The following is a 27,609-nucleotide window of genomic DNA, read 5'->3' on the forward strand; positions in this document are numbered from 1 at the left end:
TTGTATTTCTTCTACTTGCTATTAGTAACAGTATTAGAAAAACATTTTTAATTCAATGCAGTTTTTTAGTCCATAAGAAACAGTATAAAGCAGTAATAATATTAAATTGTACTTTTTATTTTTTTGTTTATTTATTTATTTTTCCTGAAATTGAAATGTTCCACAGACACACTAGCATTCCCTTGCATCCCCCTGAGGGTCCCTGGACACAGTTAGAAAACCCCTGCTTTGATATAAAGCATGGTACTGAGTCATTACCATATTCATATACCATGATATTTACACGCAAGGTACCTACAGCAAAATAATTGATTTGTACCCCCATGATAATACCATGGTACTATTTGTAAGTGTTTGCTTGATAAGAAATAATGTATGTTGTTAGTCTGACTTGTAACATGACCAATTGTCCACAATTTTTCAATTTCAGATATTGATTTGTTTATTTGTTTGTTCAAGGTTTCCATTATTATGGAAAACCTGAAAAGTAGGGATGCACCTATATAAAATGTTCTCTTTTAATCCAATACTTTGAGTCTCAGTATCGACCAATAATGTTTTTTCCAAATCTGTTTAAAATATATGTACTTCACTCTGTGACACTAATTGTGGGTACTCTTTTATATGCAAAGAAACACAAACCTTTAAATACACATTATTTCAATATAAATGTATAGCCTATTAAGAAAGACTTTATTGTTAACTAGATTAAGTAGCAAAAATCAGTCCACTTTTCAATGACACTGTTATTTATTGGTATCCAGTCAACTTAAATATTGTTGTAATTTGTAAACTAATATTATTATTATTATTATTGACTAATAATTAGGGCTGTCGATTTAACGCGTTAATTCAGTGCGATTCATTTGACAAAAAAATTATGCGTTAAAAAAATGTATGCAATTAATCGCACCATAATAAGAAAGATTCCTGAGAAATGCAAGCCTGTAATACCACCCGTTTACTCCAGAGGGCAGTAAGTGAAATTTCAGCTGAATGAACAACACACAGTTTATACAGTGAAGAAAACAACCCACAACACAGACATGCGTTACATTCTTGCGTTCAAAACACTTGAAGGAGCACAAATGCGAACTAAGGGATCTCAAGATGTGTTTAAAGATTGAGAATTAAACTATATTTAACCCTGAAACAGTGAACTAAACATTTTATGTTTATGCACCCAAGACGCTACACAAGCATGTCTGACGCAGGTGTAGATTGACGGGCTCTTAAACAAGCCCTCATAATAAATCTCCAACTGATTGACAAATTCACTTGTGAAATGGATTGCTGTGAACTGTGTGCCAATGATTGACTTATGATCAATAATATGGTAGTAAACAAGACATTGTATTCTAAACTCCTCTGCCACAAGAATGTAATGCATTTTAATTATCTGAATATTTTTTATGATATATATAATTTTAAAATATTTAAAGATAACTATGTATAATTATATATTGATATAAATATGTATAATCATTATATATTGAATTATTGTTATATAAGGGGCTTTCTCAGCAAATATTTGTATATGCGATTAATAGCGATTAATTAATCGAGACACCATGTTATTAATTCGATTAAAAATTGGAATCGATTGACAGCCCTACTAATAATACAATAGTAATATACTTTAGTCATGCACCTTTTACTTTAAAATCCTCTGGCTTTTATTTTGAAGGTCGGAACACTACAGAATGTCCTGTAAGTGTCTGTTTTTGTTTAGTTCATAGTAGTTTAATTCACTGCTATAAGCGAACCAAACTATTGAGCATCTACATCTGAGATGTTTTTTTGTGTAGCACTCACATATTGTGCACTATTCTGTGAGCTGAAAATAGCAACGAACGCATCACTAACTTGCACGTGCTATGTTTGTGTGTCAACAGAGCCGCACCATTCACTAACATGCTGGCGCTGCGCAGGAATACTATATATATACTTATTAAACAGCCTTTTGCATTCACAAAGCTATCACATGTCTTCAAGTGGCTTTGAATAAAATGCACGTCGAGTCATATGGACTACATTTATGGTGTTTTTATGTCATTTTTGGAGCTTGACAATTACGAACATGACTAACACAGAGGATCGGATTTGGGTTGGTCTTGTCAAATGGCTACCCGATCTGTGTAAATACATCAGTATCAGAGCTGACACTGATCCAGGTATAGGATCGGTGCATCCCTTCTGAAAATATCCAGGAATTTTACATTTCGTGGCCAAACGATGAGGGACAGCTGGGGGAGAATTATCGCAATCCGCCACACACAACATCAGGCCCTCCTCGAACTGTGCACAGAACAGGAGCAGCGGTTTATTGCGCTCCTCCGGGCTCAAGCGGAGGACCAGCAGGTGCTCCGGAGCTTGTTGCATCAGGAAGTTGCTGCCGCTGCAACCCCAGACCCTGCGACCGCCCCACCTCATGTTTCGCTAGTCATGATGGGCCCCCAAGACGATCTGGAGGCATTCCTGGAGCTCTTTGAGTGCTGTTGTCCGGTGGTTTGTGCTTATATTGCTAGTTCTAATTAGTGTTATCAAAAGTACTGCTACTTTTGTACCAAGTCGATACTAAAATAAAAATATGCAATGACCAGTGTTTCAGCAGTACCCGTAGTACCAAGCACCGACTCTATCCGGTACCTGCTCACAGTATGAATGACACATGCTAAAAAATGCTCACAGGCTTGTTTTGAACACGTACTCTGTTACTTCTTTTACACTGAAATAGAAAATGTATCAAATTAAAATCATGACATATCCTAGTGTGATTCATTAAAACCATAAAGGCTGCATTCTTAGTGTGGATGTGCTACATACTTTGAACAAATCTATAAATCGCTGGTATCATTAGGGTTAGGGCTGTTTTATACAAAATTTGGCTGCATCAGAAAACGTAGGCAGCTGCATAATCAGTTGGTTTGGATGGATGGAACACTTTAGAAAACAGTTTGAAAATCACCTTATTTCATCCTACCTTCATCCATTAAGTTTGGAGCAGAAGAATTAGAAATAAACCTTGTGTTCCAACTGTTCCTGTTTATTTAATGATGACCTGTGAGACTTAAATCAAGCAGTGCAGTTACTAACTGGTTGGTCATATGACATGTATAATTAAAGATACATGAGAGTTGTTGTAAAAAAAAATACAAATAATAATTAATCAGTGAAATATGCCATCGCATTTCTTGTTGGTTTAGGTTTGTCTGTTTAAAATATTGTTAGGCTCTATTGTTGGATTGTAATTATGTCTCTAAAAAGTCTGCAAGCATACCTTTTACAAGAATGGTATTCAATTTTCAGATTGATATCTGCTCTGTAGAAATCTGAAATGATCTCATTGTTTGGCAACAGACAGCAGAGGGTAGTAAATGCAATAAGAATTGCATTTCTCATTTCAAAATAAATCTTTTAAAAAAGGTGCTACTATAATTACTGGAATCGTTACTGGAACCGCTAAGGAAATGGAATCGTTAAGAAGAATATGAACCGGAATTGTTTACGATTCCCATCCCAAATTATCATATTAGCTTTCTGTGGTATCGAAATCGATATTCAGAACCATGAAATTTCACTGGTATCGGTACCGACTACTGAAATTTTGGTACCGTGACAACACTAGTTCTACCTGGAAATTGTCAAATTAACAGAAGTGCATTCCCGTCTGATTTCTATTCCAATCAAAATTGTCCATTCAGTTACTGTCCAATCAGCATTTGAGCTTTACATTGTACCTGGATTCACTTTGACAGGTGATTGGTCTGTGAACGAGTAAGCACCTCCTCTTCATGAGAATGTGCCCGAACGTTCTACCTTCATTTTAAGTATGAAGTGAGCCGAATGGTCAAAACATCTCAAATAGCTTACATTCCTATATGAGGTGTGTTCAATCAATGTGTGTGCTTGTGCATGCTTATTTAAATGTTGATGCATGTGTTTGTGTATGTGTATTAGACAGAAAGAGCACTTTTGTGTATCAGCTCTTCATCAATATCATGCAGTGCACACACTCTCTGTTGCATCAATGTGAATTCTGCGCTGGTATTTCCTGTTTATGCTGTGGGAGAAATGCCCTTTGAACTTTTCCAACATACTCTCCCTAAGGACACCCCCGTTCTGTGCTCCAGCCCCCTGTCCAGCTCTCTCAGCATCCTTTAGTGTTCTCACAGTGCAAATAACACAATCAGCACGCTGCACTCGCCAAGACTCAGACTCTTTTGTGGTTGTTTTTGTGTGTGAGAATCTAAACACCTGGGCGTCAACGAAGCTTTTCAGCCCTCTCTGAAGATAAATGAGCTGGTGTTCTCATTAGCACACTCATAACTCAAGTCACAACCATGTGTTGAAAACTACAAGGATGCTTTTCAATTTAAGTGAGTGAGTGCTGAGAAAAAAATATAAAACAATAAATGAATGAAAAACAATAACAGAATTATATAAGGGGAGATTTAAAAAATGTGATTTGTAGTGGTGCTTGCCCATGCAAAATTCACCACCATGGTTGCCTTGGTGTTGCTAGTTGTTTTTCGCATGCTGCTATATGGTAGCTAGGGTGTTGTAGGGGGTTGCTAGGTTAATCACTACATTTGTAGTGGTACTTGCCCATGCAGAGTTCACCATGGCAATATTAGGGTGTTGTGGGTGGTTGCCAGGGTGTTGCTAGGCAGTTGCTATGGTGTTTTGAGTTGTTTTTTTGCACATTGCTAGCTTGTTATAGGTGGTTGTTTACAGGCCCTGATCAAAAGAGCCCACATGGCTTGGATCTCTCCTGATCTGTGTTTTATTGTCCACCAGGCGTTTCGGAACATTTTGAAAAGTAGTTGCACCCAACAAGGCACACATTTTGAGATATCAATGTTTGTTGTACAAACAGTGTGGGGCAAGTTAAGCTCCAAAGTTTAATTCTTAAGTTTAGGGGTTTGTTTAAATCCCTAACCCTAAATATGAGCAGTAATAATAGTGATGTTTAGTAAGTGAGAGTGAGAGAGCATACAGTCTAGAGGTTTTACAGATTAATCAGTACCATTAGTTACATTTACATTTACATTTACATTTATGCATTTGGCAGACGCTTTTACCCAAAGCGACTTACAGTGCACTTATTACAGGAACAATCCCCCTGGAGCAACCTGGAGTTAAGTGCCTTGCTCAAGGACACAATGGTGGTGGCTGTGGGGATCGAACCAGTGACCTTCTGATTACCAGTTATGTGCTTTAGTCCACTATGCCATCTCCACTCCAATCCTAGTTGCTTACTGTATCTACAAAAAAAATATTGTACTTTTGTGGTGGGTGCTGGAGGATTTTACAGTAAAAACAAACGCCTTGGTTCTACCATATAACAGCGGTCTCTAGAGGTGAAATTAAAACAATTTCATTGACACCTCATGGGGATTTGCTGTATAAAAATCTTTCATAATAAACCATATTTATCCATATTGTTATCCTCACTTCAATGCACATTTGATTTTTTTTTATTAGATAATCAAGTGATCTAAATTTAAGTCAGGGTATACAAAGAAAATGTGATTGTGGGAAAGTGCCCTGTCACCACACATTTAATCTCCAACTATTATTCACATGTCTTGTGAATCGCAATAAACCTTATTCCCCATATATAAAGCCCTGGTGTATGGTAAATAACTGGCGAATATGTAGGCTATAAAAGCTTACTTTGATAAACAGCCTACTTAAATAGAGCATTGTAACGGAGTCAAGTCACCATAATTTCAGAAGAAGTTGCAGTGTTTTTGGGCTTATTTATAGTTCAAATTGCCACCAAAATGCACCATATATTTATAATTTTTTTAATGGTTATTATTGGGATTTAGTTTGAATAATAAACTGCATCTGTGCTTTTGTTGATTTTGGACTCCTGTAGCTTCTATGACTACGTCATTATCACATTCATTTGAGGGAGGCAATTTCAAAAAACATATTTTTTTTTTAAATAAACAAAACACTAATCAAGACTCTCACAAGGGAGAGGAACAACAAAACGTTCAGGAACCAACTGGAGACAAGACTTGAATTCACAAACTTACAAAACAATCATGCACAGGACTGCCCACAAGGGGAGTTTAAATAGGTTAGGGTAAAGGGGAAGGCAGGTGCAACTGATGAACTGATAACAAGGCAAACGAGAGGGCGGGGTTATCACTCAAGACAGAAGAGCATGTGGCAATGAAAAACCCAAACAAAGACACATACTCACACTCATGACAGACACCATATCAGTGTCAGGATCCAGTCACAAAATGATACAAACCAAGTGACAGCATCCTGAAACTTTAGACAAGACACAAGAACACAGGGCCATGAAAACAAACCCAAAGCCATGTGTTCACATACGACAGAGTAAAACATGGAAATCAGAATCCAGCCACAAAAACTATCAAATAAACCAACGGAAGTAGCTGGATCCTGTCAATCATAGTAAGGAAAGATTAAGAAATATGTTTAAATTCTTTAAATCATTTTAATATTAATTGGTTATCTGCCTTATCGACCACCGTAGTTATCGGTATCAAAATCCACTTTCGGTCGACCTCAAATACAAGACCCAGTGTATCAGACCTTTTCCTAGTATGTATGCAGGCAAAGTAATCTTGAGCTTTTTTTATTAGTTTGAGTCTTTCTGAAGTGTTTTGGGCTTTTATTGGGATTATTCAACTCTTTGTTTACTCCACACCATGAATAGATTGTTGACATTTGTCTGGGAGACCATAGACACAATGGGTGGGAAAAAACAGATATGGAGAGAAATACATTTAGGGTGTGAACAGTGTTTAAAGATTTGGATTAAGAGGTGGACAGCTGCTTGTTTTAAGAAATGAGCTAAGGGTGTGTTCAGACTTTGGCAGGTTTGGTTCGATTAAAACGAACTGTGGTGCAATTGCTCTGTTAGTGCGGTTCATTTGAACAAGTGTGAATACTGCCATTTGAACCGTTTGTGTGCACCAAACGAGCGGGCCGAGACCACCTGAATAGTGGGTCTTGGTCCGCTTCCAAATTAACTCTGGTGCAGTTTGATTGATATATGAACGCAGCATGGACCAAATACGTCTAAACTGACCAATAACTTAACACATTTTATTAGCTCTTCGCTTTTATCCCAGCAGCCAGCATTGTTTTAGATGTTCGGCAAGTTCCGTCGCAAAATATACGTCATAAAAGCTGTCCAATCAGGTTGTGACGTTATCCTTATGCCTTCTATTTTGTATCTTTAGGTTTTGTGTTAAAAATGCCAGTGTGAATGTCAAGTGAACCAGGACTAAATTGTCAAATTTTCTTATTTGGTTTGGACCAAGAGAAACGAACTGCAAGTGTGAACACACCCAAAGTGTGGACAAGAACTTTAGGAATGGGGTGAAGTGCTGAAAATGAAGTGAATGGAATTTGAAAAGCATTTTATGAATAAATCTCATTACATAAGAAAATGTGAGAAAAATAAAGATCAAGAAAATGTCTTATTGTTAAAACATTTTCTTTTTTCAATGTGGCTGGGGATTTATTACATTACACGCTGAAATTATATCTGATCAAGACAAACAAACCGAGAACTGTCCAAGGAAGTAGGGATCCAAGTTTATTTGTGCGCCTGTGTGTGTGTGTGTGTTATGATAAGACTCATATTCTTGCTACTGTAATCCAGAGGAGGGCCAAAAGTAGCTGCCTTCCTCCTCCCTCTTTTTCTCTCCTTCTCACCCTCCCTTCCTCTTTCCTCCTTGCTCACTGCCTCACTCTCCATACCACTCATAATTAAAGGATCACATTGTGCCGCTAATAATGTGAGCTGAAGTTGGATAACATGTGGAATAATAGAAGTTGCTTGGTTTGCTAAAATAGACTTTTGGACAACTGCAGACACTTGTTCCTTCACCTTTATTAGGCTATTTTGTCATTCCTCTGCGGTTCCAGATAAGGGAGGTGCCCTCTAGGATTTTCATCACGCCAAGCACCCTTACAGATCGCTTGTGCTCCGTGCCACCTCTGGGTATGCCAGGGGTAAGTATGCTTGCTGATCACTTGATTTTACACGTACACACAATGCCCTGTACATCAATGTCTCAGGTGTGTGTGAGTTTAGATGGCCATGTGCAACAGGTGCATCTAATGTACATGTTGTGTATGTACATGTATATGGCTTTTTTCAGTCTTTTGTTTTTTCAAAAGGAAGGTTTTATGTTGAAATTAATATAAATGTTTAAGGAAAGCGTTTATTTTAGGTCCTGTTACTGGTCAACATTTCTTTTAAGTGGTTCACTATGTTTTGCCTGTGTTGGTTCAGTCTAAATGAGGTTATAAAAGCTACATGCATGATAATTATAAAATAATTAGCAAAATGTTGTTTACAATATGTTTAGATGGAGAAAATTATGTCAAACTACATGTCAACTTCCCAAAACTATTTGATGTCAACTACCTATCTTGAATGTATTTTATTGATTTTTTTTTTTTTTTACTTTTGATATTTGTAATGTAAAAATCATCCCTGCTGAAAAACAACAACAATAGAAACCTAGAAACTTCTAGTGATGACATTTTATGCTTAGTGGGTACCATTAGGGACCGATATCAGTTATGGAAACCATTACAAACCATTAAAATCTAATGGAATATCTATTTATTTTTCTCTCTGTGTGTGTGTGTGTGTGTGTGTGTGTGTGTGAGTGTGTGTGTGTGTGTGTGTGTGTGTGTGTGTGTGTGTAGTGTGTGTGTGTGGCGTATTTATCACTTTGTGGGGACCAAATGTCCCCATAAGGATAGTAAAACCCGAAATTTTGGACCTTGTGGGGACATTTTGTCGGTCCCCATGAGGAAAACAGCTTATAAATCATACTAAATTATGTTTTTTTGAAAATGTAAAAATGCAGAAAGTTTTCTGTGAGGGTTAGGTTTAGGGGTAGGGTTAGGTTTAGGGGATAGAATATAAAGTTTGTACAGTATAAAAACCATTATGTCTATAGAAAGTCCCCATAAAACATGGAAACACAACGTGTGTGTGTGTGTGTGTGTGTGTGTGTGTGTGTGTGTGTGTGTGTGTGTGTGTGTGTGTGTGTGTGTGTGTGTGTGTGTGTGTGTGACCAGGTCTGAGTAAAGTGCAATTGTGTTGTGGTCATAGAGACACTGTTTTGTTTTGGTGGGCTGGCAGGGGTAAAGGAAACTGCTAGCCTGGCACAATTCAGATTAGCGTGCCGTGTACACACACATATATTGCTACACTGTAATCTGGATTAGTAGTCTAAGGTCTGAATGTTGTTTACGCCTTTAATAAACCCAAACACAAAGATTTGCCTCATTAATTTAGCTTTTTGTCAACAACATTGATGGTTGGTTTGAAGTGTGTATTCAGTTTTTGTGGTTTGTGTGTGTGTGTGTGTGTGTGTGTGTGTGTGTGTGTGTGTGTGTGTGTGTGTGTGTGTGTGTGTGTGTGCAATCACATGTTTGTTACAGTGGCATTTCTGATTGGGAGTTTTAGAATTTCAAGGGTTTTGCTGTATTTTACATTAGTTGTGTATGTTGATGCACACATGAAAGATAGAACACATGAACCAGTAATATGCATTGTTATTTGTGTCTGTGTACATCTATTTAAACATACTTAAACCTGTTCTGTATATGTATCTTTAAATGTGAGCATGTGTACGTCTTAGTAAACATACAAACATTATGTAAACATGTTTATAAGTTTCTGCCTCTTGTAAGCATGGTGGCATTTGTAGCGTTACTCTCGTTCAGGATGGTTGTGTGGGCGAGTGATAAATTAATCTGATTTTGTGACATGTCGTTTTGCTAGCATTGTTATAACGTTCTGTTAATATTGCTGTAACATTTCCTTTGCTACAGCAGGGCATAGTAGATTCCTGTTTTTCCGCTATTGCTGGAACACTGTCTGTTCAACCTTTCCTGTTGTGTTTCTCCTACACACTCCACTGCAGTTGCCTGGATAGTGTGAGTGTGTGTGCCTGCTCTGCACATTGTTTCTCATGCTTTGTTAGTTGCGAGAAGCTCTCCATTACTAAAAAACAATTCTTTAAGATTAATAAATATTACAAATGTTATTGCTTAGTCTTTCCCTATCTAAGGGTAAACACAGTGTTTCGTCATTTTTGTTTTTAATTCATGTGCTATTCGTTTGAAGAAAACATGCAAGAGGGAAAGTACTATGTAAGCCTTGGCATCACAACCCTGAATTCCTCTCTATTATATATGGACAAATTTGTAGAAGATCTCACGTTTGTCTCTCAAGTACTCACAGGATATTGTTGGATATTGTAGTCAAAAGCAGGAATGCATAGCATGCAACATGATAAATGATGCTGTATGAATTCTTACAAAGGTACTGAATTGTAAAATCAACTTTACTTAGTACAGTATGTGAATGTATATACGGTATATGTGTGTGGGTATTAAAATTTTTTGAGTTGCCTAGCAAGACAGCATTTGAAAGTATTCTAGGTATGCTCCAGATACAAAGGCTATTCTAAATAGTTAGCAACAAAATTAAGCTGCCTTCTAAAATAGCTTCCTCTAAATAGCTTTGCAATGAAAAATTAAAATCCCCAATATGGCAGATGGAATCAAGTGAAGTCTTGGGTTAGTACAGTAGTATTGATGAAAATCAATAAAACCAATCAAATAAAATGTAATTACAATTGTACTATTTCATCCAATATCTGTGTGTGCTATGAATTTAAGTGCTTATTAGAGTGTCGCATAATTAATAGCTTAGCAAATTGCTAACATGAAACTCCATTAGAATCAACTGTGAACTTTAGACCAAATCCACACTAATCCTTTTAATCTGGAAACCCTCTTTTCTGTTCCCTTACATCATAATTTTCCTGTTATGAAATTGTACTGCAACACAAAGTATACTGTTATGAAGAGCTCTTTTGAAAGTCTCCGTGGTTAATGGCATTCCAGTGTAAATGAGAGGTATAAACATAGCAAAATCTATGCATTTTCAAATGAAACAGTTTGGTGTGGACATAGCTGGAGTCGAGTCTCCTGTGCTTCACAAGAATAGCAATATGTGTTATGTGCATGAGTGACCGTTAAGGCGATCGCACACCGGACAAGAAGCACCACGTCGCAGCTAGGACATGGCACAAGTATTAAATACAGGGCACGTCAATGGAAGACAGTACACATAAAAGTTAGCAAGATTGATCCCTTCTTCAAGAATGAACAATGCTAGAGTAAATAATCTATTTCTTTTGATAATGATTTGGGTCGATTTTAATGTAAATATTACATTGCTGTCTTTATGCGCTCTGTGGCATGGCATAAATTTAAGCAGCCTCTGAAGTCGTAGCTGGCTGCTGCAGACAGATGCCAAGCAGCAGTGGCAGTGTGCGTACCTTCATTGAAAACAGTTGTTTCAAATTTTAGAACGTGCCATATTGTCCGCCAGACACATCCGTTGTGCGACCCCCTTCAAGAGATTAGTTGCTTATATAGAGCATTTCAAATCATTTTTTTTTTTTACATTTTTGTCATAGAAGGTATCTGCATATGAAGATAGTATGGTTTAAGGTAGCTCACTAGGTTTTGAAATAGAACTATTGAGTTTTTGTTTTGACAATATCCTTTTTTGTGTGTGTTTCAGGGAAACTGCTCAAAGATGGCAGCCTGCTCTGGGATCCAAGGCAGCCATGTTGGTGAAAGTGAACAGCATTGGTAGAAACCAGCCTCTGGGTCCTGCTAGCACCCACCATCTCCTCCACCTTAACCCCACCAGCACTTGCACCGGTACAACTTCACCCAAGCCAGGTTATACTCCCCAACCCGACAGAACTTGTCTACTCAGCAAAATGTCCATCCCTGGAGACTCCAAGCAGTACCATCTCAATAAAGCAGATAATGCCAATTTCTGTTTGGTTCTGACCACTTCTAGCTCTTCCTCTAATCCTGCCCCCCCACGCTCTGGAGCCAGTACACCATGTCCCTCCTCCCCACAGTACGGAGCCACACCCTCAGCACCCATCTACGATGAACCCCCACCCATGGACCCACCCATTTACGATGAACCCTCAGTGGAAATGGAAGTGGAGGGGGTGCACCACTTAAAGCGAGGTCCCTACTCTACAAATCACAGCATAACGCGAGGAACCCAACCTCCTAAACTTTTCCAATACCCCCAATCCAAGCACATGTGCAGTTTTTCGGATAGTGAGTACAGTCCAGCTGGCAGAGAGTGCATCAAGCACATGGTGAATGTGGATGTAGCTTTGTCCAAGCACCAGTCCTTTAAATCCAGTGAGGGTGCTTCAAACACAGCCAGTCTTCAAATCCAGCCCCAGTCCCCAATCCCTGCCCAGATTAAGAAGGAGGTCTCTCTAGAGAAGAAGCAGTCATGGAAATTGTTGGAGCCTCGCCACAGCCATCAAAGCAGCCTGGCCTCCCAGGATTACCCAAGCCGTGCTGCCGTCACGTACCAGGACTCGGGCTACTCCACTGGGCCGTCCCCGAGCCTGCGAAGAAAGAACCAGTGTCGTGCAGCTCTGGGTGTAGGGTCAGGGCGACCCGGCTCTGTGGGCAGCAGTGGGGAGTTAAGTGCACTGAATGAGAAGCTGATGGCAGAAATGAGGGCAGTGGTGAACCGTTCAAACATGCTTCATGGAAGCAAGGCCAGTCTGGACACTGAGATGGGCTCGGAGGCTTCTGGGAGTACTGCCCGCTCCCCTGTCAGTTCATTGAAGATAGGTGCAAGAGGGGGTGGAACACTGGGCTCGAGGGAGGATGTGACATCAAGCAATCGTTCACTGTATAGGGGTGGGGGTAGCAACAATGGTGGCATGGTGCTGGTGACAGATGGCCCGGGAGGCAGGAAGAAGAGGACATTTGAGAGAGTGGATTCACAGGAAAAGAGCAGAACATTGCAGACAAATTTGTCCTCTCCAGAACCACCCAAGTCATCATCACAGGTACAATTTTTTTTTTAAGTTGTCCATATGGAAATGTTGTCATAGGTCCAGTGAGGCAATCAGAAAATGTCATCCTTGCAAGTCTCTTTTCCACCAAGTTTTTAATTTAGATCCCTTGCTGAAAAATCCAGCATGAATTTACAGTACATTTTGGTTCAGTCTGGTTTACATTGGTGTGGTGCTGTTCCCTTTACAAAAAGCTACACTTCTTATGCTGCGCTGAAAGCGCTTTGGGAACAACTTCATGTGTGTGACCAGCTGTGAATATGTGTGTAACACTGACCGGAATTTATAGCCTTTGCCGTTGTGATCATTGGATGCACTTGGGGCTGAGCTATAAATAGATGCGTAACCAGCGCATCATCAGGTATTCTGTCTTCAGAGATCACTCTGTGTGTGTGTGTGTTTTCACGAGCCTGTCAGAACTTTCTTTCCTCTGTTAGGAGTTAGAATTTGTTAGTCAGTGCGCAGAAGACCTTTTCTCTTTTCTCTTTTCTCTCTTTCTTTCAAAAGAAAAAGGGGGGAAAATATGACAGAAAGTCAGGGCAAACGATGTGTGTTCCCCTGTCTCCGCTGTATGGCCGAGAGGGACACGCATCAGCTTTGCTTCGTCTGTTTGGGGGAAGAGCATGCTGCTCTCGCGTTGGGGTGGGGCGGGTGCGAGCATTGCGATCTGCTTTCGAGCAAAATGCTTCGCGCTCGCCTCGCTTCTGGGAGTCAGTGCCCACTCTTTCATCGTGGGGCTCTCGCATATATCTGGCTGAGGAGCGAGAGACGGGTCCGTCCCTATCCCTCGCTCTCTCCCCAGATCCAGCTGATCCTTCTTGTGAGCCTGAAGCGCACCTCGGCGCCTCTTCGTAACACGAGGGGGGGCACTGAACCTCTGTACATTCCACGCATAATAATAAAGTGGCTGAGAAATTATTCGAGGTGGTTACTCGGGCTGTGGCTACAGCTAGACTGGCCACGCGAACAGACAGATTTCTGTCTGGTGGCAAAAAGGAGGAAGGGAATATTAGTATATTACTATATTAGTCCCTTCCTTTCTTTGATGACCTCCATGACGAGCTTTCTCGTTCATGGAGGAAACTTTTTACTTCCTGTGTCTTCGTGCCCTTGATGTCGACATATTCGACTATCGTAGGTGCTGAGACACGGGGCTTATCAGCACGTAGGTGCTGAGACACTTGCGGGTTATCGCTCGCCTGGCTCGACATCATCACTAAAGAGACCCACTCTCCCCACAAAGCCATGCAGGACTACCTCCATGCTAGTAGGGAGGGCTTATCAAGCAGCTGGTCAGGCTGGTGCTACTCTGCACATTATGGCAGTCTTGCAGGCATACCAGACTGACCTGCTAAAGGACCTGAGTGCGGGTACCATGCTCAACAAGGAAGCTTTCTCAGAGCTTCGTCACATTTACATAATGCCAAGGAATGCAGAGATTTTAGATTTTGAAAATGTGTTGTTTTAAATACTATAAATTATTTTATAAGCTTAAGCAAGACTCAAGAAACAAATTTGTTTAATTAAATGTATGAGTAGAACAGAGGGATTAGCACCATTAAAGGAACAGTTCACCCAAAAATCTGTCAAAGGTTCCATACTGTAAATGCAGACTAAAAGTGGTTTATATGATGTGTGTGCTTTTATCCAAGTCTTCTGAAGTCATATGATAGATTTCTGTCATTAAACTAAAAATCACACAAAGCTATCAGATGTCTGAATATTGTGCATGACTCATATGAACTACTTTTATGGTGCATTTATAGTGTTTTTTGTCTTTGTTGGAGATTCAGGAGGATTCTCTTTTTGAAGAATTTGTTTTATAAAATAACAGCATATGGATTTGGAACAAAATGAGGTTGAGTAAATTTTTGGATGTACTATCCCTTTATTTAGGAGAGATGAAAAGTTGGAAAGAAGAAGAAAGAAAAAGGGAGGCAGCAATGTTTGATTTTGGGATGTGATTTCCATATTGGGTCACCTATTTAGGGAGCAAGCGTAATCCATATGAGCGTCTCTAAGTTTCAGCAGGGAGAGTGAGTAAGCCAATCATCTGCAACCTACGCAATACACAGACTCCAGTTCCTGCGGCAGTCGTGATAATGCAAATAAATGCTAGACCATCTGCATCATGCAGTACTGACACATTTCTCTTTCTTGATCTCTCTGGCTCCAGACAGGAACACTGGAATCCAAAACTCAGCAGGACGTTTCCCCCCATGTCTGTGACCATGACAGAGTGGGCCATGGAACAGCCCACATCACCCAAAAAAACAAGAACAACCCCCCTCCCTCCCATACCAGCACGGGTTCCGGTTACCAGTACCCGTACACCACCCTCTGCAAGCCTCCACCCGATGCCAACATGGAGGACTGGGCCAGCAAGTACCTCAACCAGCACACTCAAGGCCTGTTCCGCCGACGAGTCTCCATCGCTAATATGCTATCGTGGAACCGTGGCTCCATTAAGAAACCCATGTTGATCACCAGTGACCGTGCCATCAAGAAGGAAGCCTGCGAGATGTTTAAGCTGGTCCAGGCCTACATGGGAGATAGGCCGGCCAGGCTGGACAAACGGCATGCTGCCCTTCAGGTGGTGACAAAGTGTTGGGAAATGCAGGGATTGAGGGATGAGCTGTACGTGCAGTTGGTGCGGCAGACCACCGATAACTTGAGTTTGAGGAGTCTGGAGGCCGGTTGGGAGCTGATGGCCATCAGCCTAGCATTCTTCTCACCCTCGCCCAAATTTAGACGCTACTTGGAAGGCTACATACAGAGACATCTTGAACCTAATAACGATAAAAAGAGTAAGTATGCTGTGAAGGCACACTATGTTACATGTGTGTTTGTGTTTTTGTACAACACTATAGTTTGGGGAGAAATTTGTCACAAAAAATTAACTAAATCTGACAAAAAAATAAATAAATTGGGGGAATCCTTATTTGGAAAAACTGTTTATACATAAATAATGTTTTATTATTATTAGTAGTAGTAGTATTACTATTGTTTCTTGGGTTAGGGTGTGGGTTAGAGTTAGTCTATAGTAACTAGTGGCCATGCACCAAAAGTGTAGTAGCCCCTAGTGTGTTTGTTTTTTAAAATGTTACAATTTTAGAAAACGTATCAAATTTGGCACACTGATTGGTGTGGGCATGAATAGCCCCCTGACCAACTTTGGAGCCAAACCCTATAGCACCACCACCAGTTCAAATAATGTAATATTCATCTCATTACTTTTGAACAATTTTGTCTAGAAACTAAATTATTTCTACTCCTACAGATTATGTACAATCTTTACCATAAACGGCTCTGATGATCTTTAATCCCAGCCGCAAAGACATGGCTGAACAGAATTTCGATTTTTTTTTGCCACGGATCGGAAGTAACAACATTGTGAACTGAACGATTGCGACCCAAATCGGGAAGTGAAGCTGTATCATGGCAATGCTTTGATCTATCAATATGACACTTAGTACACTTCTTTAGGACCATGATCTGAGGCTAAATGCCAAGTTTGGTGATAGATGTGATAGGTCAAGAAATATAAAAAATAGCTATTTTTGCCCATAAATTCTGAGCCCTTTGTTTCAAACAATAAAATTGATATTGTTGTCTATGGATTCCTTGGATCATAGTAAATAAGACAATACCAGTTTTGCCATGAAAGGCCATATCGTCCGACTGCCATTTTAATTAGCTTCAGTAGATCTGTGTTAGTACAGTGGCCCCAAAAATAATGTAGACACTGATACCAATGCTGCTGAAAAGCTTAAACTAGTGTGATTTCTCTTGCCAAGCTGGTTTATGCTTGTTAGTGCTGGTTTTTGGTCTAGCTGCTGGATGAGCATAGTTCACCAGTAAAACATTCTGGTTGACAAAATATCTGGTTGACCAACATGGTTTTTCTGGTGATACTGGTTGATCATGAAAGTCTTTCTGGTTAAGCTAGTCAAGAAGCCCTTTTTGATCACTAGCACTAGATACTAGCTATGAACTACAGTTGAAGCCAGAAGTTTACAACCACTCCACAGATTTCATATTAGCAAACTATAGATTTGGCAAGTCGTTTAGGACATGTACTTTGTGCATGACACATGTAATCTTTCCAACAATTGTTTACAGGCAGATTGTTTAACTTTTAATTGACTATATCACAGTTCCAGTGGGTCAGAAGTTTACATACACCAAGTTAACTGTGCTTTCAAGTAGCTTGGAAAATTCCAGAAAATTATGTCAAGTCTTTAGGCAATTAGTCAATTCGTTTCTGATAGGCTAATAGGCTAATTGGAGTCAATTGGAGGTGTATCTGTGGATGTAATTTAAGGCCTACCTTCAAACTCAGTACCTCAGAAAACAATTGTTGACCTCTACAAATCTTGTTCCACCTTGAGAGCAATTTCCAAACGCCCGAAGGGCCTACGTTCATCTATACAAACAATAATATGCAAGTATAAACACCATTCAACCACGCAGCTATCATACCACTCATGAAGGAGACGCATTCTGTCTCCTAGAGATGAATGTAGTTTGGTGCGAAAAGTGCAAACCAATCCCAGAATTACAGCAAAGGTCCTTGTGAAGGTGCTGGAGGAAACAGGTAGACGAGTATTTATATCCACAGTAAAAAATAGTCCAATATCGGCATAACCTGAAACTCTGCTCAGCAAGGAAAAACCACTGCTCCATAACTGCCATAAAAATGCCAGACTACATTTTGTATGTGCACATGTGGACAAATATCTTACTATTTGGAGAAATGTCCTCTGGTCTGATGAAACAAACATTGAACTGTTTGGCAAAAATGACTATCGTTATGTTTGGAGGAAAAAGGGTGAGGCTTGCAAGCTGAAGAACACCATCCCAACTGTGACGCATGGAGGTGGCAGAACCATGTTTTGGGGGTGCTTTGCTGCAGGAGGGACTGGTGCACTTCACAAAATAGATGGCATCATGAGGAAGGAAAATTATGTTATGTAAAGTTGTGGCAAAATGGCTTAAGGACAACAAAGTCAAGGTATTGGATTGGCCATCACAAAGCCCTGAACTCAATCAGATAGAACATTTGTGGGCAGAACTGAAAAAGCATGTGCGAGCAAGGAGGCCTACAAACCTGTCTCAGTACACTCCTACATCAGTTCTGTCTGGAGGAATGGTCCAAAATTCCAGCAGCTTATTGTGAGAAGCTTGTGGAAGGCTACCCAAAATGCTTGACCCAAGTTAAACAATTTATAGGCAATGCTACCAAATACTAACAAAGTGTATGTACATTTCTGACCCACTGGAAATGTGATGAAAGAAATAAAAGCTGAAATAAATAATTCTCTACTATTATTCTGACATTACACATTCTTAAAATAAAGTAGTAATCATAACTGACCTAAGACAGGGAATGTTTTCTATGATTAAATGTCAGGAATTGTGAAAAACTGAGTTTAAATGTATGTAAACGTCTGAATTCAACTGTATATCTATTGTTTTATAATATAAAACTTATTTTGATGATATGATTTGCTTGGAAAGTGGCGTGTGCTATCTTCAATTCCACTTGGTTTGATATGAAATGCAGTGACATTCAATGCTTTTTGGGCCCACTGTATATCTTAGTTTAATAATTAGAATATGTTCTGTTTTAGGATCCCTATGCTTTTTTGCTTTGTATTTGTTTGTAGGACGGATAAAGGACTCACACAGGGGAATGTTTATGTTTTAGGCCATCCCATATAGATTCAAAGCCTGATAAACTCATATACATATTAACAGAGTGGGTCAATATTGGTCACAATGCTATACTTATAATAGTTTGTGCCTACTCAAACAGGATGTAATGCTGATGACGAGAGAAAAATAAAATGCAGGGATTACAGCAGGTGATAATTACGGGTCATGGAACAAAAAAGTCATACATTTTTCAGATGGACAATTGGACAGTATGAGTGTTCACAATTAATTATTTTGCTGTGTTTTACAGTATTTCAGCATATCATGGAACAACAGGACATAAAAAACAAGAAGAATTCAAAGCCCAGGAAGAAGAGGAAACAGAACAATGAGGAAGAGGAAGAGCAGGGTAAATTTTAATGTGGAATTACCCATTCACACACACACTCAAGGAAATGTGCGTACACACACACACACACACACAATAAAACATGAGTAGAGTGTGTACATGTGACAATGACACAAAGATGCTATTATTTGTTGGTAGAGCAATAGATTAAAAAATACTCATCTACTCAAATATAAAAAGCACCTTTAAGATAACTTATGATGGTTCGCATTTATTCAGTGTGATTAATTGTATAAATATAACTTTGGAGCAATTCAATTTTCCATCTTCATGGTGAGTCTCAGTCAGCAGGGGACAGTCAGCTCAAGATACCTGTATATATTACTGAACCTGCAGAGTTGCGTTCACAATGTGTATGAGCGAACTGTTGCATGGAAATAAATTGAAACTCACAGCACCTCACGAGATGATCAGAGATCATTTGCAGCATTCTCATAGACGACATTATTCTTGCACACAGTTTACAGTAGAATAAAACAGAGAAAAGGAGTGATAACTCTTTACATGGGCTTGCTCCATGAGACAGGGTCCTGTTGCATGGCTCTGAACAAAGAGCGAATCATACACAAGCCTTAATGGCTTTTCTTTTGTCTGTTCTAAAAAATATAATAAAGTGTGTTTCTTTAAGCACACGTCTTTGTGACTAACAGCATTTCTTGTCATGTGTCACTCCGAAACGTCGTACAGGTCACCCGCCTGTTGTGGGTAGATGAGCAAAATTACTCGTGCATTAAATACATTTGAACGAGGAGCTTGTGAACTGGATTCAGCCTTGTCACATTTTGCGGGTGGCGGGTGCTATTTCACACCATGGGTGCACATAAAAAATAACGAATGTTCATAGAATTGCTCATAGAAAATGCTCTTAACAGCTGAGGTCAGTAGTTCCCCTTCTGTCGCTCTCTCCACGTTGTGTCAGAGAAGCGAAACTAGGGGTCTCTCTTGAGCGCCGATATTCACCTCTGAACTATGAAAAAAGGCCAATGAGAGTTGGCAGCCAGTATTTGCATGTCCCGCCCCCGGACATACGGGTATTTAACCCTTCTGCATCAATTAAAAAAAGTTACACATAGGTTCATTATGGACAAAAATGTCCATGTCCAAAAACTGTCATAAAAATATTATAGATTTATATTTTTTTCCACTTTCACTGACATAATTTTTTTAACCAGTATCAGCTCTAATCATAATGACCAAACATTCATTCATTTTTAGAATTTTAACCCTTTAAACGCTGGTTTGTTTACATAATGCCACTGTTGTTTTTTTAGGAAAAAATGAAAAATAGTAATTATTTTCAATTTAATAGATGCTAAGCAGAATTTTTTTCTTTGATTATTAGAGCCTCGGATATGTCAATGATTAACAACAACATTCATTTTGATGCTTTCATATTTTTTATGCAGTATCAGATTTAAAAAAAAGCTACCACTCAGGTCCATAATGGACAAAAATGGCCATGTCAAAAAAGTGTCATAAAAATATTATAGAATAATATTTTTTTCTACTTTCACTGACTTATATTTTAACCAGCATCAGCTCTAATCATAATTACCAAACATTCATTTATTTTCCGAATTTTAACACTTTAAACGCCGGTTTGTTTACATAATGCCACTGTTGTTTTTTATAAAAAATATAATAATTATAATTATTTTCAATTTAATAAATGCTAAACAGAATTTTTTTTATTTTTATTATTAGAGCCTCAGACACATACAAACCACACTCTGAAATCCATACCAACACACTCACACAATTATATATTCATAATGTATCTAATTGACTCTATAATATGCATAAGCCAAAAACAGCAGAAAACAACAACAAAAGCGATGATATGCCAAACCTGAAAAAATGGCACGATCTGGTAAAAAATATTTAAAATGTAAATTTTGAAGCCTTGCCAACATAATGAAAGCATGTTAAACAAGATTGCGTAATTTTATAGTTAAATGGCACTGGGATTAAAAATCGCAGTTTTAATGGGTTTCAATGTGCCATTTTTGTCCAAAACGACGCAAAGAGGGAGTATTTTGTGTAACTAGTGCAAAAAATATTTTTTTAAAGAAAATATGGTGAAATATTAAAATTCCAATAAAAATTCACACCTGTGGAAAATTTTATGCAGTTAGCATTAACACAGACAAAGTTATCAAAAAAACAATACTGAAAAAGCCAAAAATGTCCACAAGGATGCACAAGGGTTAAGCGGCGCAAATACGGGAGTTCATTCAGAAAATTTCTTCAGAGCCAATGGTCGTGTCTGCAACTGCTGCGTATACACACAGAGTTCCTGCTATCCCTCTGCTGCATGCTGTTCGATTCTACGGCGCACAACAGCGGCTTTCTCCTGTTTGCACGGCTGTGCACTTCCTGCCCCTGAGCGCTTCGACAGTGCAGATTTTAAAGATCTCTCACGAGTTCTTTTCCCTTCATAAAAGAGTGATTTTATTTAAAAGAGTAATTTCCTCTAAAAGAGCAAAAACACAGCGGCGTTGAATGTCCTTTTAAGGATGCATCTTTTTAAAGATGGCTTTCCGCCCCGTGTTGTTCCTGGATGCAGTAGAGTACTCTCCGCTTCCGACGGCCACAGGTGTTGTCTCGTGTGTCTGGGTAGCGATCACACCGGGGCTGCCTTTGTGGATGGTTCATGTTCTCACTGCGAGAACATGACCATGACAACGTTGCGGTCGCGGCTTGCTTACAACCGTAAGCAAGCCACTCCAGCCACCCCCCGCGTCGTTCCTTCTTCCCACGTGATTGAGGACGATGCGGCTGGCGATGGAGGCGATTCGGGGATGGCAGCGGGTGCAGCTCGGTTTGGAGTTAGACTCAGTCTCAATGACAGCATGTCTCTCCAACGAGCGTGCTCAGTCAGTGCTGAAATGCCTCGCTTCCTTCAAGCCAGGCGCTGGTCCCTCTAAAACGTTTCCAACAGCTCCTGGGGCATATGGCATCCTCCACGGCGGCCGCACGCTGGGGTTGATGCATATGAGACCACTTCAGCACTGGCTCCAGACTCGAGTTCCAAGATGAGCATGGCGCCGTGGCACGCACAACGTGAAAGTTACCACTACCTGCCGCCAAGCCTTCAAACCCTGGACAGACCTCTGCTTTCTAAGGGCAGGAGTACCCTTGCAGCAGGTGTCCCGACGTGTTCTGGTTACGACCGACGCCTCCAAACTGGGTTGGGGCGCCGTGTGCAACGGGCGCGCAGCCGCAGGCCGGTGGATCCGAAGCCTGCTGCGCTGGCACATCAACTGCCTAGAGCTGCTGGCTGTTTCCCTTGCCCTGAAGAGGTTTCTTCTGTTAATTCAGGGCAAGCACGTCCTAGTCAGGACAGACAGCACCACGGTGGTAGCCTACATAAACTGCCAAGGCAGAGTACGCTCCCTCCACATGTCACAGCTCGCCCGTCGTCTCCTCCTTTGGAGCCAGCAGCGACTCAAGTCACTGCGCGCCACTCACATCCCCGGCAAACTCAGTGCAGTAGCGGACGCGCTGTCAAGGCAGAGCTTGCCTAGCGGAGAGTGGAGGCTCCACCCCCAGTCGGTTCAGCTGATTTGGGACAGGTTCGGCAAGGCCCAGGTAGACCTGTTTGCCTCCCAGGAAACCTCCCACTGCCCTCACAGAGGCTCCCCTCGGGACAGATGCTCTGGCACACAGCTGGCCCGCGGGGCTGCGCAAGTACGCTTTTCCCCCAGTGAGCCTTCTTGCACAGGTGCTATGCAAGGTCGACATAACAAAGGGGGTATCGTCCCATGTTTTCTCAGGTCCGAGCCCGTAGAACTCGGTAGCACGCTGACGATCTGACCGGGTGAACCGCTTGCGACTAGCGCCCTTTCCCTCTAACCAAGGGAAAACAGTTCGCCTCCGTTCCCAGGAGATCCCATCTTTGGGCCGCTGGTTGACTCCTCCCTAGCCCTCGTGGGTCCGCAGTTCAGTGGAGGAACTCGCCGACCCAAGCCACTGTGGGTACCTCAAGCTACCCTGTACTGGTATAGGTGCTCCACAGGTAAGGCCTCCTGTTCGGACTCCCCCTGTGTAATGCCACGGTACTGTCCCCTCACGAGCGGACCCCTGTGTCTCCCTTAGGCAGTTACAGCTGCCTCGGTCACCGTGCTGTTCACTATCCCCCCCCCTACGGGGTTGGGTCTACCACCGCACCAACTTTTCCACATAGGTCCTAAGTTAGGCCATCTGATGTATTTGCCACTAAAACTTTGTCTCCCCTGCCGGGTAGGTGTGGCCTCCACAGGGTCTTCTCCGCCCTGAAAGAAGGGCTAAGACCCCCTTCCCTCAATGCTTGTAAGGGCCCCGGCCGTAGTTGCTCTATGCGAGAAACATAGAGAGAAAAGAGGCCCAGCCAGGCTGGCCCGTTCCCAGGTTGGCGGCCATCACCTTGTTCCCCCCTCCAGGGTAACGATAAGGAGTCTGATGGCTTAAATGGGGCATTGGGGAAGGGTACGTGCAGCCTGATACAGTTGGTCATCCTGCACGTAAGAATACCTGCTCGCTCCTGTATCAGCAGTTCACGTACACGGCTCAGCGCATGGCACTTTTATAAGTGGACCCCTAGTGTCGCTTCTCTGACACAACGTGGAGAGAGCGACAGAAGGGGAACGTCTAGGTTACGTATGTAACCTCCGTTCCCCGATGTAGGGAACGAGACGTTGTGTCTTCCCTGCCACGTCGCTGAGCCGAGCCACTGTGGTGGACGGACCATTTCCGGCTCCTCAGAAAAATCCTGAATGAACTCCTGTATTTGCGCCGCTTAAATATCCGTATGTCCGGGGGCGGGACATGCAGATACTGGCTGCCAACTCTCATTGGCCTTTTTTCATAGTTCAGAGATGAATATCGGCGCTCAAGAGAGACCCCTAGTGTCGCTTCTCTGACACAACGTCTCGTTCCCTCCATCGGGGAACGGAGGTTACATACGTAACCTAGACGTTATTGGGTAAGGAGGCCCAGAACACTATGAATGTGCATGTCGTGGAGAAGCGCTTTCATTGCACTCGTGAACAGCAGAGCTCACTGCGCACATATAAAATTAGCCACACATTGGCGGATTTTCTTTCATCTGTTTTTCAAAATATAATCACGCTTCATAAAACGTGTGTCTTTGTGTCTAATTTCTTGTAATTTATCACTCCGAGAAGTCTTTCAGGTCACCTTCCACAGTGGCTGGTATATCAGCAAAATACTCTGCATGAAAAATCTGCATTTGGCGGGTGTTCATTTCAAAGCTTGTTCACCAGGATTAGGGTGTACCACAAATTCGGAAGAAAGGAAATCAAAACAGTGTCATTGACTTTAAGCTTTGCAATCGCATCCAAACTTTCTGCTGGAAAATTATCTCTAGAAAGTTTTAAACGATCATGTGTTGGTGAATGGTGAGACACCTGGCGATTTTTAACAAAGAGCCACTTGTGGGTCACGAGCCATAGGTTCCCGACTACTGACTTAAAGCGTGTATAAAGACACAGTCTAAATGAAGCTGGCTCTAACCCACCACAGATGAGCCTTAAATTTAGTTTTTGTCATGATAGAGCATATATTTCATAATTTAGTTTTTTTAAAGTAATATTTTCATTAATTTCATATTTCTATATTGCATTGCGTCTTTACACAGAATTTTTAGCAGGCACAGAGCAATATGAACTTGGCTGTGTAAATACACCAATAGATTGCAGGTGGAATGCAATAATTCATCCTATGAAAGCAGTCTACCTCGGACAGACTGACAGACTCAATTGAAAAATGGATTGCTGTGAACTGAAGGCCAGTGAAAGCCTTATGTTTAATGATATGGAAATAAAGCAAACAATACATTGACTTCTAAAGCCACCTTTAGTATTATCTAATCAGTGCTTCACTCATCTGCCACAATAATGTATTGTCTTTTGAATTATTTGACTTATTATCTATACACTGGCAGCCAAAATTTTGGAATAACATTTTTTTGCTGTTTCGAAAGGAAATTGGTATTTTAATTCACCAAATTGGCATTCAACTGATCACAAAGTATATTCAGGACATTACTGATGTAAAAAACAGCACCATCACTATTTGAAGAAATTCATTTTTGATCAAATCTAGACAGGACCCATTACCAGCAGCCATCACTCCAACACCTTATCCTGGAGTAATCATGTTATGTTGCTAATTTGTTACTAGAAAATCACTTGCCATTATATCAAACACAGCTGAAAGTTATTTTGTTCGTTAAAAGAAGCTTAACATTGTCATTGTCTTTGTGTTTGTGTTTGTGTTGCCACTGTATGCAATAGACTGACACGTCTTAAGGTCAATATTAGGTCAAATATGGCAAAAAAGAGAAACAGCTTTCTCTAGAAACTCCTCAGTCAAACATTGTTTTGAGGAATGAAGGCTATACAATGCTTGAAATTGGCAGAATATTTTATACAAACGTGTACACTACTGTCTTCAAAGACAAAGGACAACTGTCTCTAACAAGGACAAAAAAGAGATGTAGAAGGCCAGATGCACAACTAAACAAGAGGATAAGTACATCAGAGGCTCTAGTTTGAGAAATAGATGCCTCACATGTCCTCAGCTGACAGCTTCATTGAATTCTACCCGCTCAACACCAGTTTCATGTACAACAGTAAAGAGAAGACTCGTGTGCAGGTCTTATGGCAAGAACTGCAAAGAAAAAGCCACTTTTGAAACATAAAATCAAAAAGAAAAGGTTAGAGTGGGAGAAGACACACAGACATTGGACAACAGATCATTGGAAAAGAGTGTTATGGATTTTAACCGCATTGAGCTTTTGTGGGATCAGCTAGACTGTAAGGTGTCATGAGAAGTGCCCGACAAGACAGCGACATCTATGGCAAGTGCTACAGGAAGCGCGGGGTGAAATGTCACCTGAGTATCTGGACAAACTGACAACTAGAATTCCAAATATCTACAAAGCTGTCATTGCTGCATGTGGATGATTTTTTTTATGAGAACTCTTTGAAGTAGTTTAAGAAGTTCTGAACATGTTTTTCAAATTGTAATAGTAATTTTTCTCATTGCTAATGTCCTGACTATATATTGTGATCTGTTGAATGCCACTTTGGTGAATAAAAGTACCAATTTCTTTCCATAAGAGCAAAATCTGTACATTATTCCAAACTTTTTGCCGTGTGTGTGTGTGTGTGTGTGTGTGTGTGTGTGTGTGTGTGTGTGTGTGTGTGTGTGTGTGTGTGTGTGTATGTATCCCCATAAGGATAGTATGTATGTATCCCCATAAGGATAGTATGTATGTATCCCCATAAGGATAGTAAAACCCGAAATTTTTGACCTTGTGGGGACATTTTGTTGGTCCCCATGAGGAAAACAGCTTATAAATCATACTAAATTATGTTTTTTGAAAATGTAAAAATGCAGAAAGTTTTCTGTGAGGGTTAGGTTTAGGGGTAGAGTTAGGTTTAGGGTTAGGTTTAGGGGATAGAATATAAAGTTTGTACAGTATAAAAACCATTATGTCTATGGAAAGTCCCCATAAAACATGGAAACACAACTGTGTGTGTGTGTGTGTGTGTGTGTGTGTGTGTGTGTGTGTATCCCCATAAGGATAGTATGTATGTATCCCCATAAGGATAGTAAAACCCGAAATTTTTGACCTTGTGGGGACATTTTGTTGGTCCCCATGAGGAAAACAGCTTATAAATCATACTAAATTATGTTTTTTGAAAATGTAAAAATGCAGAAAGTTTTCTGTGAGGGTTAGGTTTAGGGGATAGAATATAAAGTTTGTACAGTATAAAAACCATTATGTCTATGGAAAGTCCCCATAAAACATGGAAACACTACGTGTGTGTGTGTGTGTGTGTGTGTGTGTGTGTGTGTGTGTGTGTGTGTGTGTGTGTGTGTGTGTGTGTGTGTGTGTGTGTGTGTGAGATGCAAATATTTTAGGAAACGTTTAATCGATTGACTGCCCTACTTAAAAATTGAATTGACACTATTTACTCTACTTATTAATGTCACTGGTTTTATTATGCACTATTATTGCATGTTATTGTAAGAAAATATTTGTTTTCATAATTTTTCATCACAGTGTATTTTCTCCACCTCTGAAAGGATGTTTTTGCTGATGTAACCAAGGCCACATTGGCAGCAAAAAAATGATATTCACCAATTAAATCAATAATATCAATTACAGTATATGCCAATGGATACAATTAAGTCCCATCCCAAATTAATGATTAATATTCTATATTCAAATAATGTAATATATTAATATATCAAATTTGTAAGCATATTATAATATTCACTCTGAAATAATTGGCATTATGAAAGTTAATTGGGTTGCAAATGCAATGTTTAACATTGTCTTTCATGAGTTCACTTGTTCACATAATTCTTGAGAGTGATTCAGGTGGAGGGACTCGAGCATGAGACTCCACTTGAGCTTTAGCAGCCACTTTAATGTAAAATGCTAATTCCAGACTATTGGTTAGAACACATATTTATTATATAGAATTGGATTGCTCATGACATCAACAAAGTGAAACCACTGTGCCACCATATTGCTATGTCCAAATGTTCCAATGTCCCTGTTGACTAAATAGGAAATCATCT

The 27,609-nt window shown here is 40.3% G+C and overlaps 1 protein-coding gene across 3 annotated transcripts in view; it reads left to right on the forward strand.

The window, feature by feature from the left end:
* The window catches only part of LOC127629151 (rho GTPase-activating protein 39-like), a 106,553-nt gene that overhangs the window by 61,886 nt on the left and 17,058 nt on the right, over positions 1-27,609 (forward strand). For all 3 annotated transcript variants that reach the window (XM_052106239.1, XM_052106238.1, XM_052106240.1), the window contains exons 3-5: positions 11,621-12,938; positions 15,121-15,751; positions 18,913-19,011. In XM_052106239.1, coding sequence (XP_051962199.1) covers positions 11,621-12,938; positions 15,121-15,751; positions 18,913-19,011 — 2,048 coding nt within the window. The remainder of the gene's footprint in view (positions 1-11,620; positions 12,939-15,120; positions 15,752-18,912; positions 19,012-27,609) is intronic.

Source organism: Xyrauchen texanus, chromosome 35, assembly GCF_025860055.1.
Source record: "Xyrauchen texanus isolate HMW12.3.18 chromosome 35, RBS_HiC_50CHRs, whole genome shotgun sequence".
NCBI lineage: Eukaryota > Metazoa > Chordata > Actinopteri > Cypriniformes > Catostomidae > Xyrauchen > Xyrauchen texanus.